The sequence below is a fragment of the Octopus sinensis genome, linkage group LG2, assembly GCF_006345805.1.
Source record: "Octopus sinensis linkage group LG2, ASM634580v1, whole genome shotgun sequence".
Classification (NCBI taxonomy): Eukaryota; Metazoa; Mollusca; class Cephalopoda; order Octopoda; family Octopodidae; genus Octopus; species Octopus sinensis.
In genome coordinates, this window is record NC_042998.1 from 160,532,945 (window position 1) to 160,550,629 (window position 17,685).

General features: G+C 35.7%; 1 protein-coding gene across 3 annotated transcripts in view; it reads left to right on the plus strand.

Moving 5' to 3' along the window:
* The window catches only part of LOC115232474 (probable 28S ribosomal protein S16, mitochondrial), a 369,401-nt gene that overhangs the window by 305,316 nt on the left and 46,400 nt on the right, over positions 1 to 17,685 (plus strand). For all 3 annotated transcript variants that reach the window (XM_029802357.2, XM_036500357.1, XM_036500358.1), the window contains one exon: positions 8,324 to 8,591. In XM_029802357.2, the coding sequence (XP_029658217.1) occupies positions 8,324 to 8,591 (268 nt within the window). The remainder of the gene's footprint in view (positions 1 to 8,323; positions 8,592 to 17,685) is intronic.

Sequence of the window (17,685 nt, forward strand, 5' to 3'; positions counted from 1 at the left end):
GTTGGTTATGACAACGAAGATTCCAGTTGATTTGACCAACCTGCTTGTGAAATTAATGCCCAATTAGCTGAGCACTCTATAAACACATGTACCCACAGCATAGTTCCCAGCAAGATTCAGTGTGACAAGGTTGGTCCTTTGAATTACAGGTAAAATTCATATTTGCCTACTGAGTGAATTGGAGCAATAAGAATTAAAACAGTTTGCTCAAGGACACGACACACTACTGGGAATCAAACTCATGACCTTATGATTATGTGCCATTAGCCTGACCACTAAGCCACTTGCCTTCACACACACATGTGTGTGTGTATATATATATATATATATATAGAGAGAGAGAGAGAGAGAGAGAGAGAGAGAAAGAAGACTATGTTGGTTTGGTTATGTGATATGGATGGATGTCGACAGCTCCATGAAGTGCCGATCTTTCAAAGTGGAAACCCAAGAAAACATGGGATGAAGTACTCAAGAATGACCTCAGGAAGCTGAACCTTTCAGGCAAGATGACAAAGGGCCAAGATACCTGGTGCCTGGCCTTACTCAACAATACCTGTACCCTGCAGCAGAAGTGCTAAGACCAATTCTGGTAGTGGTGTAAAACATTTGTGGCTGTGTCATGTAAAAGCCCCTATGTGGTGTCACATAAAAACGCCTGTGCAGTGCCATGCAAAAGTGCTTGTGTAGTGCCATTTAAAAGTACCCCAGCACTCTCTGTAAAGTGATTGGAATTAGGAAGGGCATCCACCCATAGAAACCATGCCAAATCAGATTGGAGCCTGGTGCAGCCTTCCAACATGCCAGCTCTGGTCAAACTATCCAACCCATACCAACATGGACAACAGATGTTAAACGATGATGATGATAAGTATGTATATATCTCTGCTGACATATGTGTTTCTGTGTGTATGCAAATATTCTTCACATTCATCAAGAACCTACATCCCATGCAAAGTAAACAAAAATGGCCCAGTAGGGCTAAGGTAAGGTTTAAGCAAAGATATATGAAATATATTATCAAAATGGAATTAACTGCAAAATCAAGGCATACATATTAAAATACAGATACATGTGTTTTTTCATATATTGTGTTTGTTAATATGTGTTTAAGTTTGTGTATGTGTATTTATAGATATGCATAATTATGTGGGTGTGTGTACATGGTGTTTGTGTGTGTGTGTATGTATATAGAGTGAGAGAGAGAGAGAGAGGGCGTACCCACAATCATACATACACACATATCTTCATTCATTCGAGTGTGTATGTGTACATATACCTATATTCTACATATGTTTGAGGACTATTCACGTGTGTGTGTGTATGTGTGTATATATGTGTGTGAGTGCATGAATGTGCATGTGTAACAGGAAGTTCTCAATTGCCACTGATTGAACATATTTTCGTACTGTATTCATAAAAATTATCCGTAGGTTTTGGCAAATTCTTCCTATATATGAAGCATGATATTAATTTAAGGAGAAAAAAAGAAAATAATAATAATAATAATAATAATAATAATAATAATAATAATAATAATAATGATAATTGTGAAAAGGTAAATTTCTATTTCTTTACTTTGGCTAAGGTTTTTGTGATGGTTATTGGAGGTGGTGAGGAATAAAGTTTGCGAGAGCAAAATGAAAATATGTATCTTTTCATAACATTACGGACTGCTTACTTTTATTTTATATAGTTTAACAAAGCATTTATTTGGCAGGTACAAATCCAGTTGATATTATTTTAGTATTTGATTCGTTGGAAGCAGCATGAAGCGAGGATTGTTGTCACTAGGCCTGAGCCAACATAAAATAAATACCATCATGAGCAATATTCAAACTATAGTGAAGGCAAATCACAGGATTTGGTTAAAAAGAGATGAATGAGCAAGTGGGACCCCATCTAAGTGAGGTACGACCAGTGCACAATAGTGCCTTGAATCTTACACATTCACTCCTGATGAACCAAAAAGTCTGCTAGTGTCTGGTGTACAGAGCAGTAAACTGCTAGCACTTGTATCTGCAGCTTATTTAGAAACAATATCTGTAGGTGCAGGCATGGCTATGTGGTAAGAAGCTTACTTCTTAGCTTACTAAGAAGGCGGTGAGCTGGCAGAAACATTTGCACGCTGGGCGAAATACTTAGCAGTATTTTGTCTGCCATTATGTTCTGAGTTCAAATTCTGCTGAGGTCGACCTTGCCTTTCATCCTTTTGGGGTCAATAAATTAAGTACCAATTATGCACTGGGGTCAATGTAGTCAACTTAATCTCCTTGTCTGTCCTTGTTTGTCCCCTCTATGTTTAGCCCCTTGTGGGCAATAAAGAAAGAAAGTAAAAAGCTTACTTCCCAATCAGATGGACCAGGTTCAGTCCCACTGAGTAGTATCTTACAAGTGTTTTCTACTATAAACTCAGGCCAACCAAAGCCTTGTAAGTGGATTCAATAGACAGAAAGAAGCCTGTTGTATATACAGAATATAGATGTATTGTATATATATCTATGTGTGTCTTTGTCTGTGTTTGTCTCTCACCACCACTTGGCAACCAGTGTTGGTGTGTTTATGTCCTAGTAACTTAGCGGTTTAACAAAAGAGACTGATACAATAAGTACTAGTTCTTAAAAAACAAATTCTAAATTAGTTGATTTGTTTGACTAAAACCCTTTAAAGGTGGCACCCTAGCATGGCTGCAGTCAAATGACATCTTTGAAAAGTATTTCAATATTGTAGGTACAAGTTTGGCTATCTGGTAAGATACTTGCTTCCCAACCACATGGTTCCGGGTTTAGTCCCACTGTGGGGCTCTCCTGTGTCAGAGAGACTGCATCATTCATGTCTTTACATATTTTGTATACCATGTATTCTTCTTATCTCATCTTTCCTGTCCTCTCTCTTTCTTTCATCTTTTAATGTAAATTCCCATGCAAATTGCAAACTGTTCTTCTAATGTCCCTGCCTTGCCTGATAGCCTTGTTGCAAATAAAAGAAATAATAATGATTTCAAATTTTGGCACAAGGCCAGCAATTTGCAGGGAAGGGTAAGTCGATTACATTGACCCCAGTTCTTAAACTGGTACTTCTATAATCGACCCCTTAAGGATGAAAAGCAGAGTTGACCTCAGTGAAATTTGAACTCAGAACATAAATATGGACGAAATGCCACTATGCATTTAGCCCACTACAGTAACAATTCTGCCAACTCACCAAATTAGATTAATAATAATAATCTTTTCTACTAAAGGCACAAGGACTAAAATTTGAGGAGAGAAAACTAGTCGATTACATCGACACCAGTGTTTCACTGGTACTTAAATTATCGACCTCGAAAGGATGAAAGGCAAAATCAACTTCGGCAGCATTTGAACTCAGAACCTGAAGAAGGATGAAACACTGCTAAGCATTTTGCTGGCATGCTAATGATTCTGCCAGCTCGCCGTCTTAGAAATAATAATAATAATCCTTTCTACTATAGGCACAAGGCCTGAAATTTTGGGGGAGGGGATGTATCAATTACATCAACCTCAGAGTTTCACTGGTACTTAACTTATTGACTCCAAAAGGATGAAAGGCAAAGTCAATCCTGGTAAAATTTGAACCCAGAACATTGCGACGGATGAAATACTGCTAAGCATTTTGTCATAGTAATTATTATTATTATGTAGTCTCATTTGCATTGCTGTTATTGATAGTAATGTAACTGGTATATCTCTATTTCTTGATTGAGGATTCAAAATGTCTCTCTTTGCTGTAATATATTGTTTGTTTTATTTTTGTATGTATTTGTTTTTCTTTCTTGGTGTAAGGGTTGAAGAATTTGTATTCATTTTCAGGATTTTGAAAAGCAATTTCCTTAAAACTGTAACATTATTCTCCTTTTGCATGGGTGGCTATTTTCATTGTCCTTCAGACTTATATGCACTTATACTCTTCTCTCTCTCTCTCTCTCTCTCTCTCTCTCTCTCTCTCTCTCTCTCTCCTCCCACCCCACATTTGCTTTGTTTTGGTGGTGGAACTTTGCAACAACCCACCTCTCAAATTCCAGTCTTAGTAAGTTCAAATTTTCTGAACGCAAGATGGGAGTGTCAAACATTCATCAGTGTTCTTTAGTTTTTGCTTTAATAAACTACATCACATCCCTAACTCCTGCCTCAGTCCCATCATATTTCTCTAATCATTCATAGCATACCTGGCATTCTAAGTTTTTAGATTCTATTTATTTATTCATTTATTTATTTGTTTGACTCGTTATATATACATACATTCCAACAAATGTTCTCGTCAATCATGCCTTCTTCCACCACCTGCACACATATACTTGTATACACACCCCCACACAGATACACATATACTCACACACACTACAGACACAATGTGCAAACAAACATACATAAGCAAAACATGTATATGTAATTGGTGTATCCATCTTCACTTGTAAATTATCAAAGATGTGTACATCTAATAATGTATCCTTTTTTTTGTCAAAGATTCTCAAGAATATTGTATGCAGATAGATATATTAGGAGTGTAGATATTATCTAATATGTTAAACATTTAGGCAGTTTAATTATTAGGGCTTCAGTGTTAACGGTTCCCTCGTTTCAACAAGTTTGATTTCAGAGGCAGTTCAATCCTTAAGAAATAGTAAATAATAAGGCTTAGCGCAAGTGAACTTATACTCAATCCCAATTGATTAATTGAAATCAGTTGATAGATGTTAAAGTGGAAGGAACTGAGTATGGTTCATTGTATGTGTAGCATCAACTTGAGAAAGAGATTGAAGTTGTAACTCAGAACAAGCTTAGTTGTAAGAAGTATTTGTTGAATTATCCAAAAGTGATGTATGTATTTCACTGTTGCAGTCGAAAGAATCAATAAATAAGTGCCAATATTAGATCAGCGACTTTTTCCATCAACCATTATCTCTGCAGGGTGGCTTTACAGTGTTCCAGTTTTCCCTATCTAATATGATTTTTCAATAAAGTCTAGTGCTATCACATCTGTAATCAGAAATTGAACCTACTCTGGTCGGTTTATGATATTTCAGTGACTTCTTTCAGGTAGTGCTGATGTCAAATAATATTCATATCAATGGTGCAAATTTAATTTCTTTCTTTCTTTTTGCCAGAAAGTTAATTGAACTCCTGAATTTAACATTAAAAAGGGGTAAAAGAAAATTCTTTACCAAATTTCATGTTAGATCCTATGTTACTTATTTACATGAACTTAGAGTTGATTATAAGATATCCATTCATCCATCTTCTTCACCCACTATTCCTGGTAGAGTTGTGGAGGTAGAGTCCTTAGGCACATCCTCTATAACGTCCTATCAAAAGCAACTACAATTAGACTTTTTGGCTGGATTCTCATGTGTGACTAATTGAGCCTATGGATATTATTCAACCAACTCATTCTTGGTCTACTCTTAAGGCTCTTTCCCAGTGGATTTGGCTTGGAGAATCTATCTTGCAATTTTTTCCTGCAACATTCTATTTATATGTCCATAGAATCAGAGCTGTAATCTTTCAATGTGGAGAAGTAGCATCTTGATCTGGAGCGATCTGCTGATCTCCTAGCTACACACCCTGTTGAATTGTATATCAAACAGTCCTTTAATGTTGCATACATGCAAGACAAAACATATATGAGCTGAGAGATAACCTGAGAATAAGGAGAAGTAATCATAATATACAAGAGAGCCAAGTGGTCCAAGTAAAGGAACTTGTTGAAGAGACAGACCAAAGCAAACATTGGAAGAAGTAATAGAGCCTGATCTCAGGATGCTGAACTTCATGATGGAGATGAAACCCATGTTCATAGGTTCATCCATATCATGTTAAAAGCATAAATAAATGAATGAATGATTGCTACCACAAAATCTGAGATGATTTTTTTTTTCTCTCACTCTAAAAAAAACTTTGCTGGACATATTGACAAATGACTCTTAATTGTCTCTTAGAAATTATTACAATCTTTATTCAGCACAAATGAGTAATGGCTATTAGAAAGGATACACAGTAAATTATGGTTGAATGATATAGAAAGCCCCATCACTATGTATTAAATGACTCTCAATTCATTTTGGAAAAATAAGCAAAAAAGAAAAATATTAATAAACAACTTTGTCTTCAATGACTCAAAATCTTATTTTTGAAAGCTAAATTTATTTCATCACATCCTAACAATTTTATGTAGCTCACAAAATACTGATACTATTTACTAATTATGTAAAAATAAAATAGGACTTGCATGTCACTATCGTCATTGCCATCATTATTATCATTATCATCATTGTTTTTTTTTTTTTTCTCTTTAACATTGCAATTATTTTGGAAACACTGGTTTGTAGTCTTTAACTTGGAATGATGTTTGGGCTTTTATGGGAATATGTCAGTTGGTAGAACATGTAGAGTAGCTTAATAATACCAATCTGATGTCATTCAAGTGTGTATCATCATCAATGTCCCTCTCATTATCATCATTGTTTTTGCTGTTGTCGTCGTCATCATTATCATCATCATACACCTTTTCCCATGCATATATGGGTTGGACAGGTCTTCTCCAAAAGTGATAGCAGTGGTGGTGATGGTGATGAAGCAGCAGCAGCAGCAACTTGCTTCCAAATCATGTAGTTTTGGGTTCAATCCCACTGTAGCAACATGAGCAAGTTTTTTTTCTATTATAGTGCAGAGCCAACTAAAGCCTTGTGAGTGGAATTGTTTGACAGAAACAGAAAGTGTGTGTATGTATGTGTGTGTATGTATGTGTGTATTGTGTATGCATGATTTGTATCCCTTTGTATCTAGGAGTGGTTGTGTGGTAAGAAGCTTACTTCCCAATCACATGGTTCTGGGTTTAGTCCCACTGCATGGCACCTTGGGCAAATGTCTTCTACTATAGCCTCAGGCTGACCAAAGCCTTGTGAGCAGATTTGGTAGATGGAAACTGAAAGAAGCCTATTGTATATATATATATACAATATATATATATATATATATATATATATATATATATATATATATATATGTATATATATGTATTTGTGTGTCTGTGTACCCTCACCATCGCTTGACAATCGATGTTGGTGTGTTCACATCCCTGTAACTTAGTGGTTCTGCAAAGGAGACCAATAGAATAAGTACTAGGCTTACAAAGAATAAATCCAGGGATCAATTTGTTTGACTTAGGGTGGTGCTCCAGCATAGCCACAGTCAAATGACCGAAACAAGTAAAAATAAATATGAGTGGCTGTGTGTTAAGAAGCTTGCTCCCCAACCACATGATTCCAGGTTCAGTCCCACTGTATGGTATTTTGGGCAAGTGTCTTCTACTATAGCCTTGGGCTGACCAAAGCCTTGTGAATGGATTTGGTAGATGGAAACTATGTGTGTGGCACTTTGTGTCTGTGTTTGGCCCCCTACCACCACTTGACAACTGGTGTTGGTGTGTTTACATCCCTATAACTTAGCAGTTCGGCAAAAGAGACTGATAGAATAAGTACCAGGCTTAAAAAATAAGCACTAGTGTTGATTCATTTGGCTAAAAATCCAAGTAGTGCCCCAGCGTGGCCACAGTCTAATGACTGAAACAAATAAAAGATAAAAAGTATATATATTCTTTTATATGTCTCAGCCTTGAGGCTGTGACCATGCCATATCTTTTTTCTGCTTTACTTGTCTAATCATTAGACTGTAGCCATACTGGGGAACTTTAGTCAAATGAATTGACCCCAGTACTTTTTTTAAGCCTGGTTTTTATTCTTTTGGTCTCTTTTGCTGAACTACTAAGTCATGGGAATGTAAACACACCAACACCAGTTGTCGAGTGATGTGGGGGACAAACACTGACACACACACACACACACACACACACACACACACACACACACACACTTGCATACATGATGAGTTATTTCAGTTTCCATGAACCAAATCCACTCACAAGCCTTTGGTTGGCTCTGAAGCTATAGTAGAAGACACTTGCCCAAAGTCTAAAGATATATATATAAATATGTAACGTGTGTATTATTCAGATTCTCACTTTCAGAATACCAAATTTAGATGTTAAAAAAAAAAAAAAAATTATTATTTTTATCTTCTGCAAGCTGGTTGAAATGGATGTAGTATCCTTTTTTTTTCTTCATTTAGATTGGTGGAATTAATATAATTAATGTTCAGTTTGAATATGTTTGTCACTATTTGTTGGGGAACATATGGATAATGAGGGAATACATGGGTAAAAATGTCAGATATTTTTCCATTATATTATGCATTTAATCTTGTTATAACAACAAATAAATGGTATTTTTGTTTCGTTTTTCTCTTCATAGATGGGTCAACTGAGTGGAGTTAGAAGGCTAACACGAAATCCCCTCATGATTCGATTTGCTTATTTTGGATGTAGGAACCGGCCATTTTTTCACATTGTTGTGATTCCCCAACGAAAGCCTCGAAATGCTACATGTATTGAGCAAATTGGTACCTACGATCCTACAGTGAATAAGTTTGGTGAGAGCTTAGTAGCCGTCAACTTTAGCCGACTGAAATATTATGTTGGAGCTGGTGCACAGTTCAGTAAACCTGTTGCAGAACTTTTAGGTAAGAGCTATTTCCATTTTTTTATTATTATTGTGTGCTATGTATACTTGCTTTAGAACCTGTTTATTTACATAACAGGAAGTATGTGATCTCTGCTTGTTTCTAGAAGTTTCCATCTCATAGCATATTAATGATACCTCAAATAATGCTTGTATTGATCCTGAATATATTGTCATTGAATTTCATAAATGCAGCCAAATAACAATACTCTGTTTCTCTCACAATCACTCCCACTCTCTTTTCCACTTCCTCTCTTCTAGTCTCCTCCACTCTACACCTCTCTCTCTCTCTCTCTCTCTCTCTCAATGCCATTCTCTCTTTGTCAATGCCATTTTCTCTTTCCCAAGCACAACTAATCTTTGATGTTGTTTTTTTTCACCTACCTGCACATTTTCCCTCTCATATACTCATTCCCATATACTTCCATCTTACATTCCTCCATTTCTAAATTGAATTATGTTTTATAATTATCATAAAACATGTTCACACACACTCATACACACATGTATACAGATGTATTACTACAGTGATCCATAAATGGACACAACACAATCTTGAGTGTAACTGTAAAAGTAGAGTAAAAGATTTTACTAAGGGATTTACAACCCTTGTATGAAAAGCATGAAAGCCTTTGAATCCCAGCTTTTTATATGTTGATTTTAGATAAAAACAGTATGACTTACTCTCAAAAGCTGTTTCTCCATTGAGTTCAGCATTGGATATGAACCTTCTTGAGAGCTCTCCTGATTCTATGATACAAATTCTTTGTTTTAAAGTAATCTATAATAAAACTTTGTATCAAAATTTCATATTATTTATGTTCCAACCATCAGCTTAAAAATGCCTAAAATACTTTGTTGCATTCTTCATTCTTTATTTTTCTTTTCATAATTGATTGAAATAAAGACATATTACAACAAAAATATGGTAACTAAAGATAATATTTACACTCACTTAAACATGCATTCTCAGTTAGAACAAACTATACTGTGATAGATGCCTTGAGAGAAATTCCCACTCTTGTTTATATCACTAGTGAGGAGACAAATCCTTGCCATCTTCAGCACTGAGACAAGAGTGTATTTTGCCCCAAATGTTTTAACAGAACATCTAAGTGGAGATAAATATTATCTCGTGGTCGAGCGTCCATCATTGACTAGACCAACGGAGGTCAAAATCACATGATGGTAATCGCAGCACTGGAGATGGCAGGGATTTATCTCCCCGCTAGTGATATAAACAAGCTTGCATTTTGCACCAATTTGACAGTTTCTCTCATGATATCTACCACAGTATAGCTTGTTCCAACAGAACACCCATGTTTAAATGGGGATAGGTATTATCCCTCAATATTAATACTGCCTCTGTTGCTAGTATATATTTGGTAACTAATGGGTTAAATTCAGAAAAAACATTAACAAACTTTATAATATCAATAAATATGTAGTAACACACACACATGTACACACATGCATACACACACACACATACACACACACACTGCAAGTATAACTTGTTAAATCAAAATAGCTATGTATGAGTAATTCCTCTCTATGAATGTAATAATCAGCTGTAGCCAGTGTCAGTAAGTTTATTTAATGCATCAGTGACAACTACAACATATGATATGCAATGAGAATGACAGTTGTTTTTCGTGCAGTCTTGATTAAACCCCTGGTCAGACTCAATGCTACTGTCACCCTGTGCATTTTGACACGCAGTGGCTTATCATATGGGGGTACTGAGTGGCAGGCTGTCTTGTGTTTTCTGCTTTTTATGATGCTTATTAGAATGTCTTGTGTAACCTAATTTGTTTACATACTCTACAAAATCTCTTAATATGAAAACAGTTTTTCTCTGTGGTACACACACACACACATTGTTATGTGTGTGCATATATATCTGTATATATGCTTATAAATATATACGTGAAAATACGTATGTGTATATATACATACACATAAATATATGTTTGTGTACATTAATTTGTGTGTGTGTGTGTGTGTGTGCATGTATATATATATATAATATATATATATGTATGTATGTATGTATATGTACACACACACATATGTGAAGGTGTGTAGCCTAGTAGTTTTGGTTGTTGCACTTATGATCGCTAGATTGTGGGTTCAATTCCCAGACCAGGCAGCATGTTGTGTTCTTGAGCAAAGCACTTCATTTCAGGTTGCTCCAAGTGTACTTTTTTGATCTGGGGAAAATGTTGGTCTACCTTCCTAACCAGCAGAGTTATGTCATTTGAAGGCTAATACAATGCAAAGTGCATTGTGACCAGCAATTTGTAATAGCATCACATGGTCATGTGATCATTTGATATACATATATATATATATATTCTAGCAAAAACTGTCTGATGAACGGCAACGAGAAACTCAGAGTAACAGATTTTGTTGAATTTTCTGCTGCTTAAAATAAAGTATATATATATATATATATATATATTGTTGTAATAATGAAGTCAAACTAAATAATAGTATTTTGAAATTATTTCATACATAATTCTTTTATAGGGCTTAGAAAAACTGAAGGACCGCTGCAATAAGTGTGTGAATCTGAGAGGGGAATATGTTGAATAAAATCATAATTAATTGATCCCTTTGTATTTTCTTTTACTTAAAGCCTGGCACTTTTCAGCACCTTCCTTGTATAATTGGAAATGCATCCATTATGTAAACCTGGTACCATACACCACTTCTTAGAACTTAATACAGGATTGTATATATAATATCTTGTTATTTTTAAAAGGTAGAAGTTATAAAGTGATTTAAGGGCTGAGAGTTTTGTGCATGGGTCTTTCATAAATGGCAAACACTTGGCCTTTGAGTTATATTGTAACTTCTGCTGATTAAAAATAATAAAAAAAGTGTTGTCAAGAACACCACCACCATCATGATGATGACCACAACCTCTATCATATGTCTGTTTTTCCATGCTGGCATGGGTTGAACTGGTCTTTTACAGCCCTTGGTCATCAAGTATATCTCTTTTACTTGTTTCAGTCATTTGACTGTGGCCATGCTGGAGCACCACCTTTAGTCGAACAAATCGACCCCAGGACTTATTCTTTGGAAGCCTAGTACTTATTCCATTGGTCTCTTTTATTCCATGCTGGCTTGGGTTGAACTGGTCTTTTACAGTCCTTGGTCATCAGGTATATCTCTTTTATCTCTTTTACTTGTTTCAGTCATTTGACTGTGACCATGCTGGAGCACCACCTTTAGTCGAGCAAATCGACCCCAGGACTTCTTCTTTGGAAGCCTAGTACTTATTCCATTGGTCTCTTTTACCGAACTGCTATGTTAAGGGGACATAAACACACCAGTATCGGTTGTCAAGTGATGTTGGGGGGACAAACACAGACACACAAACATATACACTCACACACACACACACATATATATATATATATTATATATATATATATATATATATATTATATATATATATATATACACATATACGATGGGCTTCTTTTAGTTTCCATCCACCAAATCCACTCACAAGGCTTTGGTTGGCCCGAGGCTATAGTAGAAGACAATTGCCCAAAGTACCACGCAGTTGGAATGAACCTGGAACCATGTGGTTGGCAAGCAAGCTACTTACCACACAGCCACTCCTGCACCTACATATACATACTTTTTCTTTTGATGGCCACTATACCACCATGAACTGGGTGCATATTATTATTCTACCAGCATTAATAAGGTTTAGGAGCAAAGTATCTCCACTCCGCTCTCTCTCTCTCTCAGTTTTTATTCAGAATTACTGCTCTTCCAGATAGTTGTTTTCACTGTCACATGTGGAATTTATTTCTCCATGTCTTCTTATCATTTTGGCAAGGCTTATAATGGCTTGATACTCTCCCTTGGGTGACCCTTTCACAGCATGCACTGGATGCCTTTTAAGTTTACTAATAACTCTTGTCATATTACATGAATAGACTGGTCTTCACATCACCAGACACAGAACTACAACCAGATTGTATATACAGAACTTATAAGTGTTTGAACATTGTGATACGCAGAAGATATCAATATAGTATTTAACTTGTACTCAAATGGTCTATAGATTTATAGACATCAAGAAAATGGTGCCAAATTAATTGATTGTAATTGATAAAGTTAAATATACTCTTCTATATCCAATAATAATAATAAAAAAAAGTCATTCCTTTGAGTCTTTTCAATGATTCTATTAACTGTCATATTTGTCTCCTTTTTCACTAAAGAGCTCTTTAGCAACAATCAATTCAATTTTACCATCAAAACAAATTGCATCATCTTGCTTCCTTCTTTTTCTCTTTTAACCATATTTGCTTTCTCTATTCCATCAATTTCTACTTCTTTTCCTTATGTTCTTATCTTCATCTTTCTATCACAAATACTTGTCTTTTTGACAATAATAATGGAATATAATATACCTTTTTCTTTATGAAAATTTTGTGATTAAGTGTTGAAATCAATTGTGTTTTTTTTCTATTTTTTATTTTTTTGTCATATGTATCTACTACATATAAGCTAGTTGTCACTAAGAATTGATTTTTAAGAAAATGTGTATGTGTGTATGTGTGAAAGCATAGCTGGAATAACATAATTAGTAGTGTTGAACTAAATGACTATGGTTGGTGAAGTGCATGCATGATGCAGGCATTGTTTCTGGTTCAATCCTACTAGACATTCTGGGCAAGTGTCTTCTGCTGTAGCCTTAGGCCAACCAATGGCTAGTGAATGGAATCGGTAGAACGAAACTGCAAGAAGCTTGTTGTATGTGTTTGTATATATACATGTGTGTGTCTGTGTGGACAAACATACATATATCTACAACCCATGCATTCAATAACATTAAATGCAACTGAGAATGATGCACATTGAAGGTGAAACAGTGTCCCAGTTATTTTTGAGAAACATATCATCATCATCATCATCGTTTAATGTCCGTTTTCCGCGCTAGCATGGGTTGGATGGTTAGACCGGGGTCTGGGAAGCCAGGGGCTGCACCAGGCTCCAGTCTGATCTGGCAGAGTTTCTACAGCTGGATGCCCTTTCTAACGCCAACCACTCCGCGAGTGTAGTGGGTGGTTTTTACGTGCCACCTGCACAGGTGCCAGGGGAGTCCGGCATCGGCCACGATCGGTTGGTGCTTTTAACGTGCCACCGGCACGGAAGCCAGCCAAGGCGGTGCTGGCATCGGCCACATTCGGATGGTGCTTTTTATGTGCCACCGGCACTGGAGCCAGTCGAGGCGGCGCTGGCATCGGCCACGTTCGGATGGTGCTTTTTATGTGCCACCGGCACAGAAGCCAGTCGAGGCGGGGCTGGCAATGGCCACGTTCGGATGGTGCTTTTTATGTGCCACCAGCACAGGCATCACAACTACTATTTCCATTGATATTTATTTCGATGTTCATGTACTTGACTCAATAGGTCTCCTCAAGCACAGCAGGATGTTCTGGAATCCAAGGTACTTTGAATGGGCAGGGGCTATATGGAACTGGTGCAGGAAGCAGCCCCGGTCTTTGCAGTCACAGCATATCTCCAGAGATCTCGGTCCTTCGCCATTGCCTCAGTGAGGCCCAACGCTCTGAGGTCATGCTTGACTACCTCATCCCATGTCTTCCTGGGTCTACCTCTCCCCCTGATACCTTCAACTGTTTGGTAGTGGCACTTCTTCACACATCTCTCCTCATCCATCCGCAGTACATGACCATACCATCGCAAGCGTTGCTCTTGCACACCACATCTGATGCTTCTTATGTCCAGCATTTCTCTCAGGGTGCTTACCCTCTGTTGTGCGCACACACTGACATTACACATCCAGCCGATCATGCTAGCTTCATTCCTTTCAAGTCTACGCATGTCCTCTGCAGTCACAGCCCATGTTTCACTACCGTGAAGCATGGCAGTTCGCACACATGCGTCATACAATCTACCTTTCACTTTGAGTGAGAGACCCTTTGTCGCCAGTAGGGGTAGGAGCTTTCTGAACTTTGCCCAGGCTATTCGTATTCTAGTAATGACACTCTCTGAGCATCCACCTCCACTACTAACTTGGTCACCCAGGTAGCGGAAACTATCAACTACTTCTATTTTCTTCCCCTGGAGTGTGATGGAATCTGTTAATGTGAAATTTATTTACATTTAAGTTCTATGGCTTGTTATATAAGAGGTAGATATGAATGTAACATTTTAGGCATGCATAGTTTCGTATGTAAATATGTATGTATGCATGCATTCATTCATTCATGGCAGGATACCAGAGATATTATTAAAATATATAAAAACAAAACTGTAACAAAATAAAATTATATATATATATATATCTTTTGAATACTGAAGGGACTTTTTAATTACTCTGCATATAATATTCTCTTTGTCAGTGTTGGCTAAAATGTGAATGACTATGCTTTGTAGAAGAGGTCTAATAAGACTGAAACATGCCTGAAGATTTCCTCCACATATCTACCAAAGATCTGACTACTCTTCTCATGCATTGCTTATTTCTAATTTTAAGTCATCAAGATTGTGGCACATAAACTCATTTATGTGTATATAAACCCAATATAGAAGGATATTGTTTAGATTTATAGTTGTTGTGCTTGCATTGATTTCAGTAACATTTATTTGCCTTCAATACAGGTATAGTCTTGAGTAATTAAAGTTATCATGCTTGCTACATTAAGTGTGCTAGTGGTTTTATTTATTGTAACATCTAACGTAATATCACATTTTCTTTTTGTTTCATATAACTCTGCTTTAATTTATATAATATAATTGCATTTTCTCTTAATGTGCAATATATATAATATGGTACAAATAAATTGTTTATTATCTTCTATATTTCATTCAGTTTCAACTTAAATTATGAACTAGTGGCACATATGAATTTGACTATATGTATGTATGTATGTATGTGTGTGTGTGTGTGTGTGTGTGTGTGTGTGTGTGTGTGTGTGTTTGTGGCATCATAAAAAATGATGTTTATTTTTATTGATAACTATTAAAGATGTTCAAATTTACTTAAAGGTCATAGTTATGAATTGTAAGCTAGATCTTTGAAGTAGAAGAATAAATGATGGCAAGAACATTTGTTGTCTCCAAAGTTTATTGGCTGTTTTCCAAAAAATGACCCAAACTTAAAGAATTCTATAAGGTTTTCGTAAATACTAATACAACCGAATATATTGATATGTCAAAGAAATACACAAGTGTCTGTGCATCTACTACAAACATACAACCATAAAATACATAGGTTATGTTTGATTTAATTTCTGAGATGCTTAGAATTCTTGGACACTGCTGCCATTAAATCTTAGGGGACATTGTGTGTCAAAAGTATACTGCTGCAGCTCCTTCCATATCACGTACTCTACATACATATTAATACACACACAAACACACACACATATATAATGTATGTATGTATGTATATATATATATATATATATATATATATATAATATATATATATATATACATATAGTATGAATGTATTATATGTGTGGTGTGCATTTTAAGCATTACCTGGAGCCACATAGCAGTCTATATGATAATCATTTTGTTTATGGTTGAGAGCCTCTCAATTGAAAATATCAAATTATTTCTTACTGTCAAATGCAAAAATCTCATTTAACCAAGAACCTAAAAGCCCTCTTGTACTGGTGCAATCATATGCCAAGCAGCAACTTTGGAATTTCTCACTTTAGTAAGACAGAAAGTGATAGAGCTGCATAATACCCAGTAAGAAAACATTGAGAGTTGTTGAAATAGTGAATATTAAATCAATATCACAGATGAATACATTGCCATCTACTTGGATATTGCAACAAGCTGAAATGTTTACAAAACAGTTTATATATCTGTTAGGGAGTGTCACTAAACTACTTGCATCAACAACACTCTTCTTTTAAGTAAATCTAAGTGAGGGTTTCATTTTGTAGCTTTGTGGAAACAGAAAATATAAAAAATATATATACACCTAAGCCTTAATTTCTTACTTTACTCTTTCTCTCCTCTCCTCTCAATTTCTTTATCTTTTCCTCAAAAATAAAGACCCACATGTGATATACAGTAAAATCTTTACATATATTCTTTTTTTTTTTTCTGCATATTTTGATTCCATGTATTCTAATTTTGGTTTTTGGCGAAAGTTTTTATAAATATAAAACAGACAAAATAACTATAAACCAAAATATCTATAAATGACATAAACTATTAATAATTTTTTTATTAATTTAAATCACATGGTTGTTTTCTATGTTTTTCTTGACAAAAATTAATCATAGATAATGATTTTTTTCTCATCTCTACAAGTGTATTTTTAATTCTGTAAATCTCTTATCACATTATGCTATGACAGAGAGAGAGAGAGTGAGGAGGACATAGCATAATGTGGTTTTATATACACACACATACTGACAGATAGATAAAAATTATGCAGATAGTACATGGAGTGAGACAAGCGAAACATGTTACTGAAAAATTAAGTAATATAAACCAAGAAAACAAAAGCAATGGCAGAAGTGTATAATGAAAATAAATAAATATAAATATGACAAGGAAGAAACAAAAGATAATCTTATTTTTCAGATGAAAGCCTCTTATCATAGAGAAGAAAATAAACTGTTGTAAAATTTAAGACATGTATTCACATGGCAGGCCTAGTGAAAAACGAAGTTGAGAAGTGCAACAGAAGGACTGGAAGAAGAAACAGCATTTGGGTTGTAGTAAGAGTAAAAGGGAAGAAAGGAGAGAGAGATTGTGTGGGAAAGAAAGGAAAAAGAATATGTGGGGGTGGAGAGAAAAAGAGAGTAGAAGGGAGCAGAAAAGGTAAAGAACAGGGGATGAAGAGAACTTATGTGAAAGGGAAAATGAAAACAGGATGTTCGCAATACTAGCGGGAAGGGAATGAACATCATCATCATCATCATCATTTAGCGTCCGTTTCCCATGCTAGCATGGGTTATGACACAAAAATTAGCTCGACTTCTAAAATTCCTTCTTGGTTTCTTTTATGAGATCCATAAGCTTGCACTGTAGTATCTAAAAAGTTACTGTTTAGATGGCCCTTTTAATAT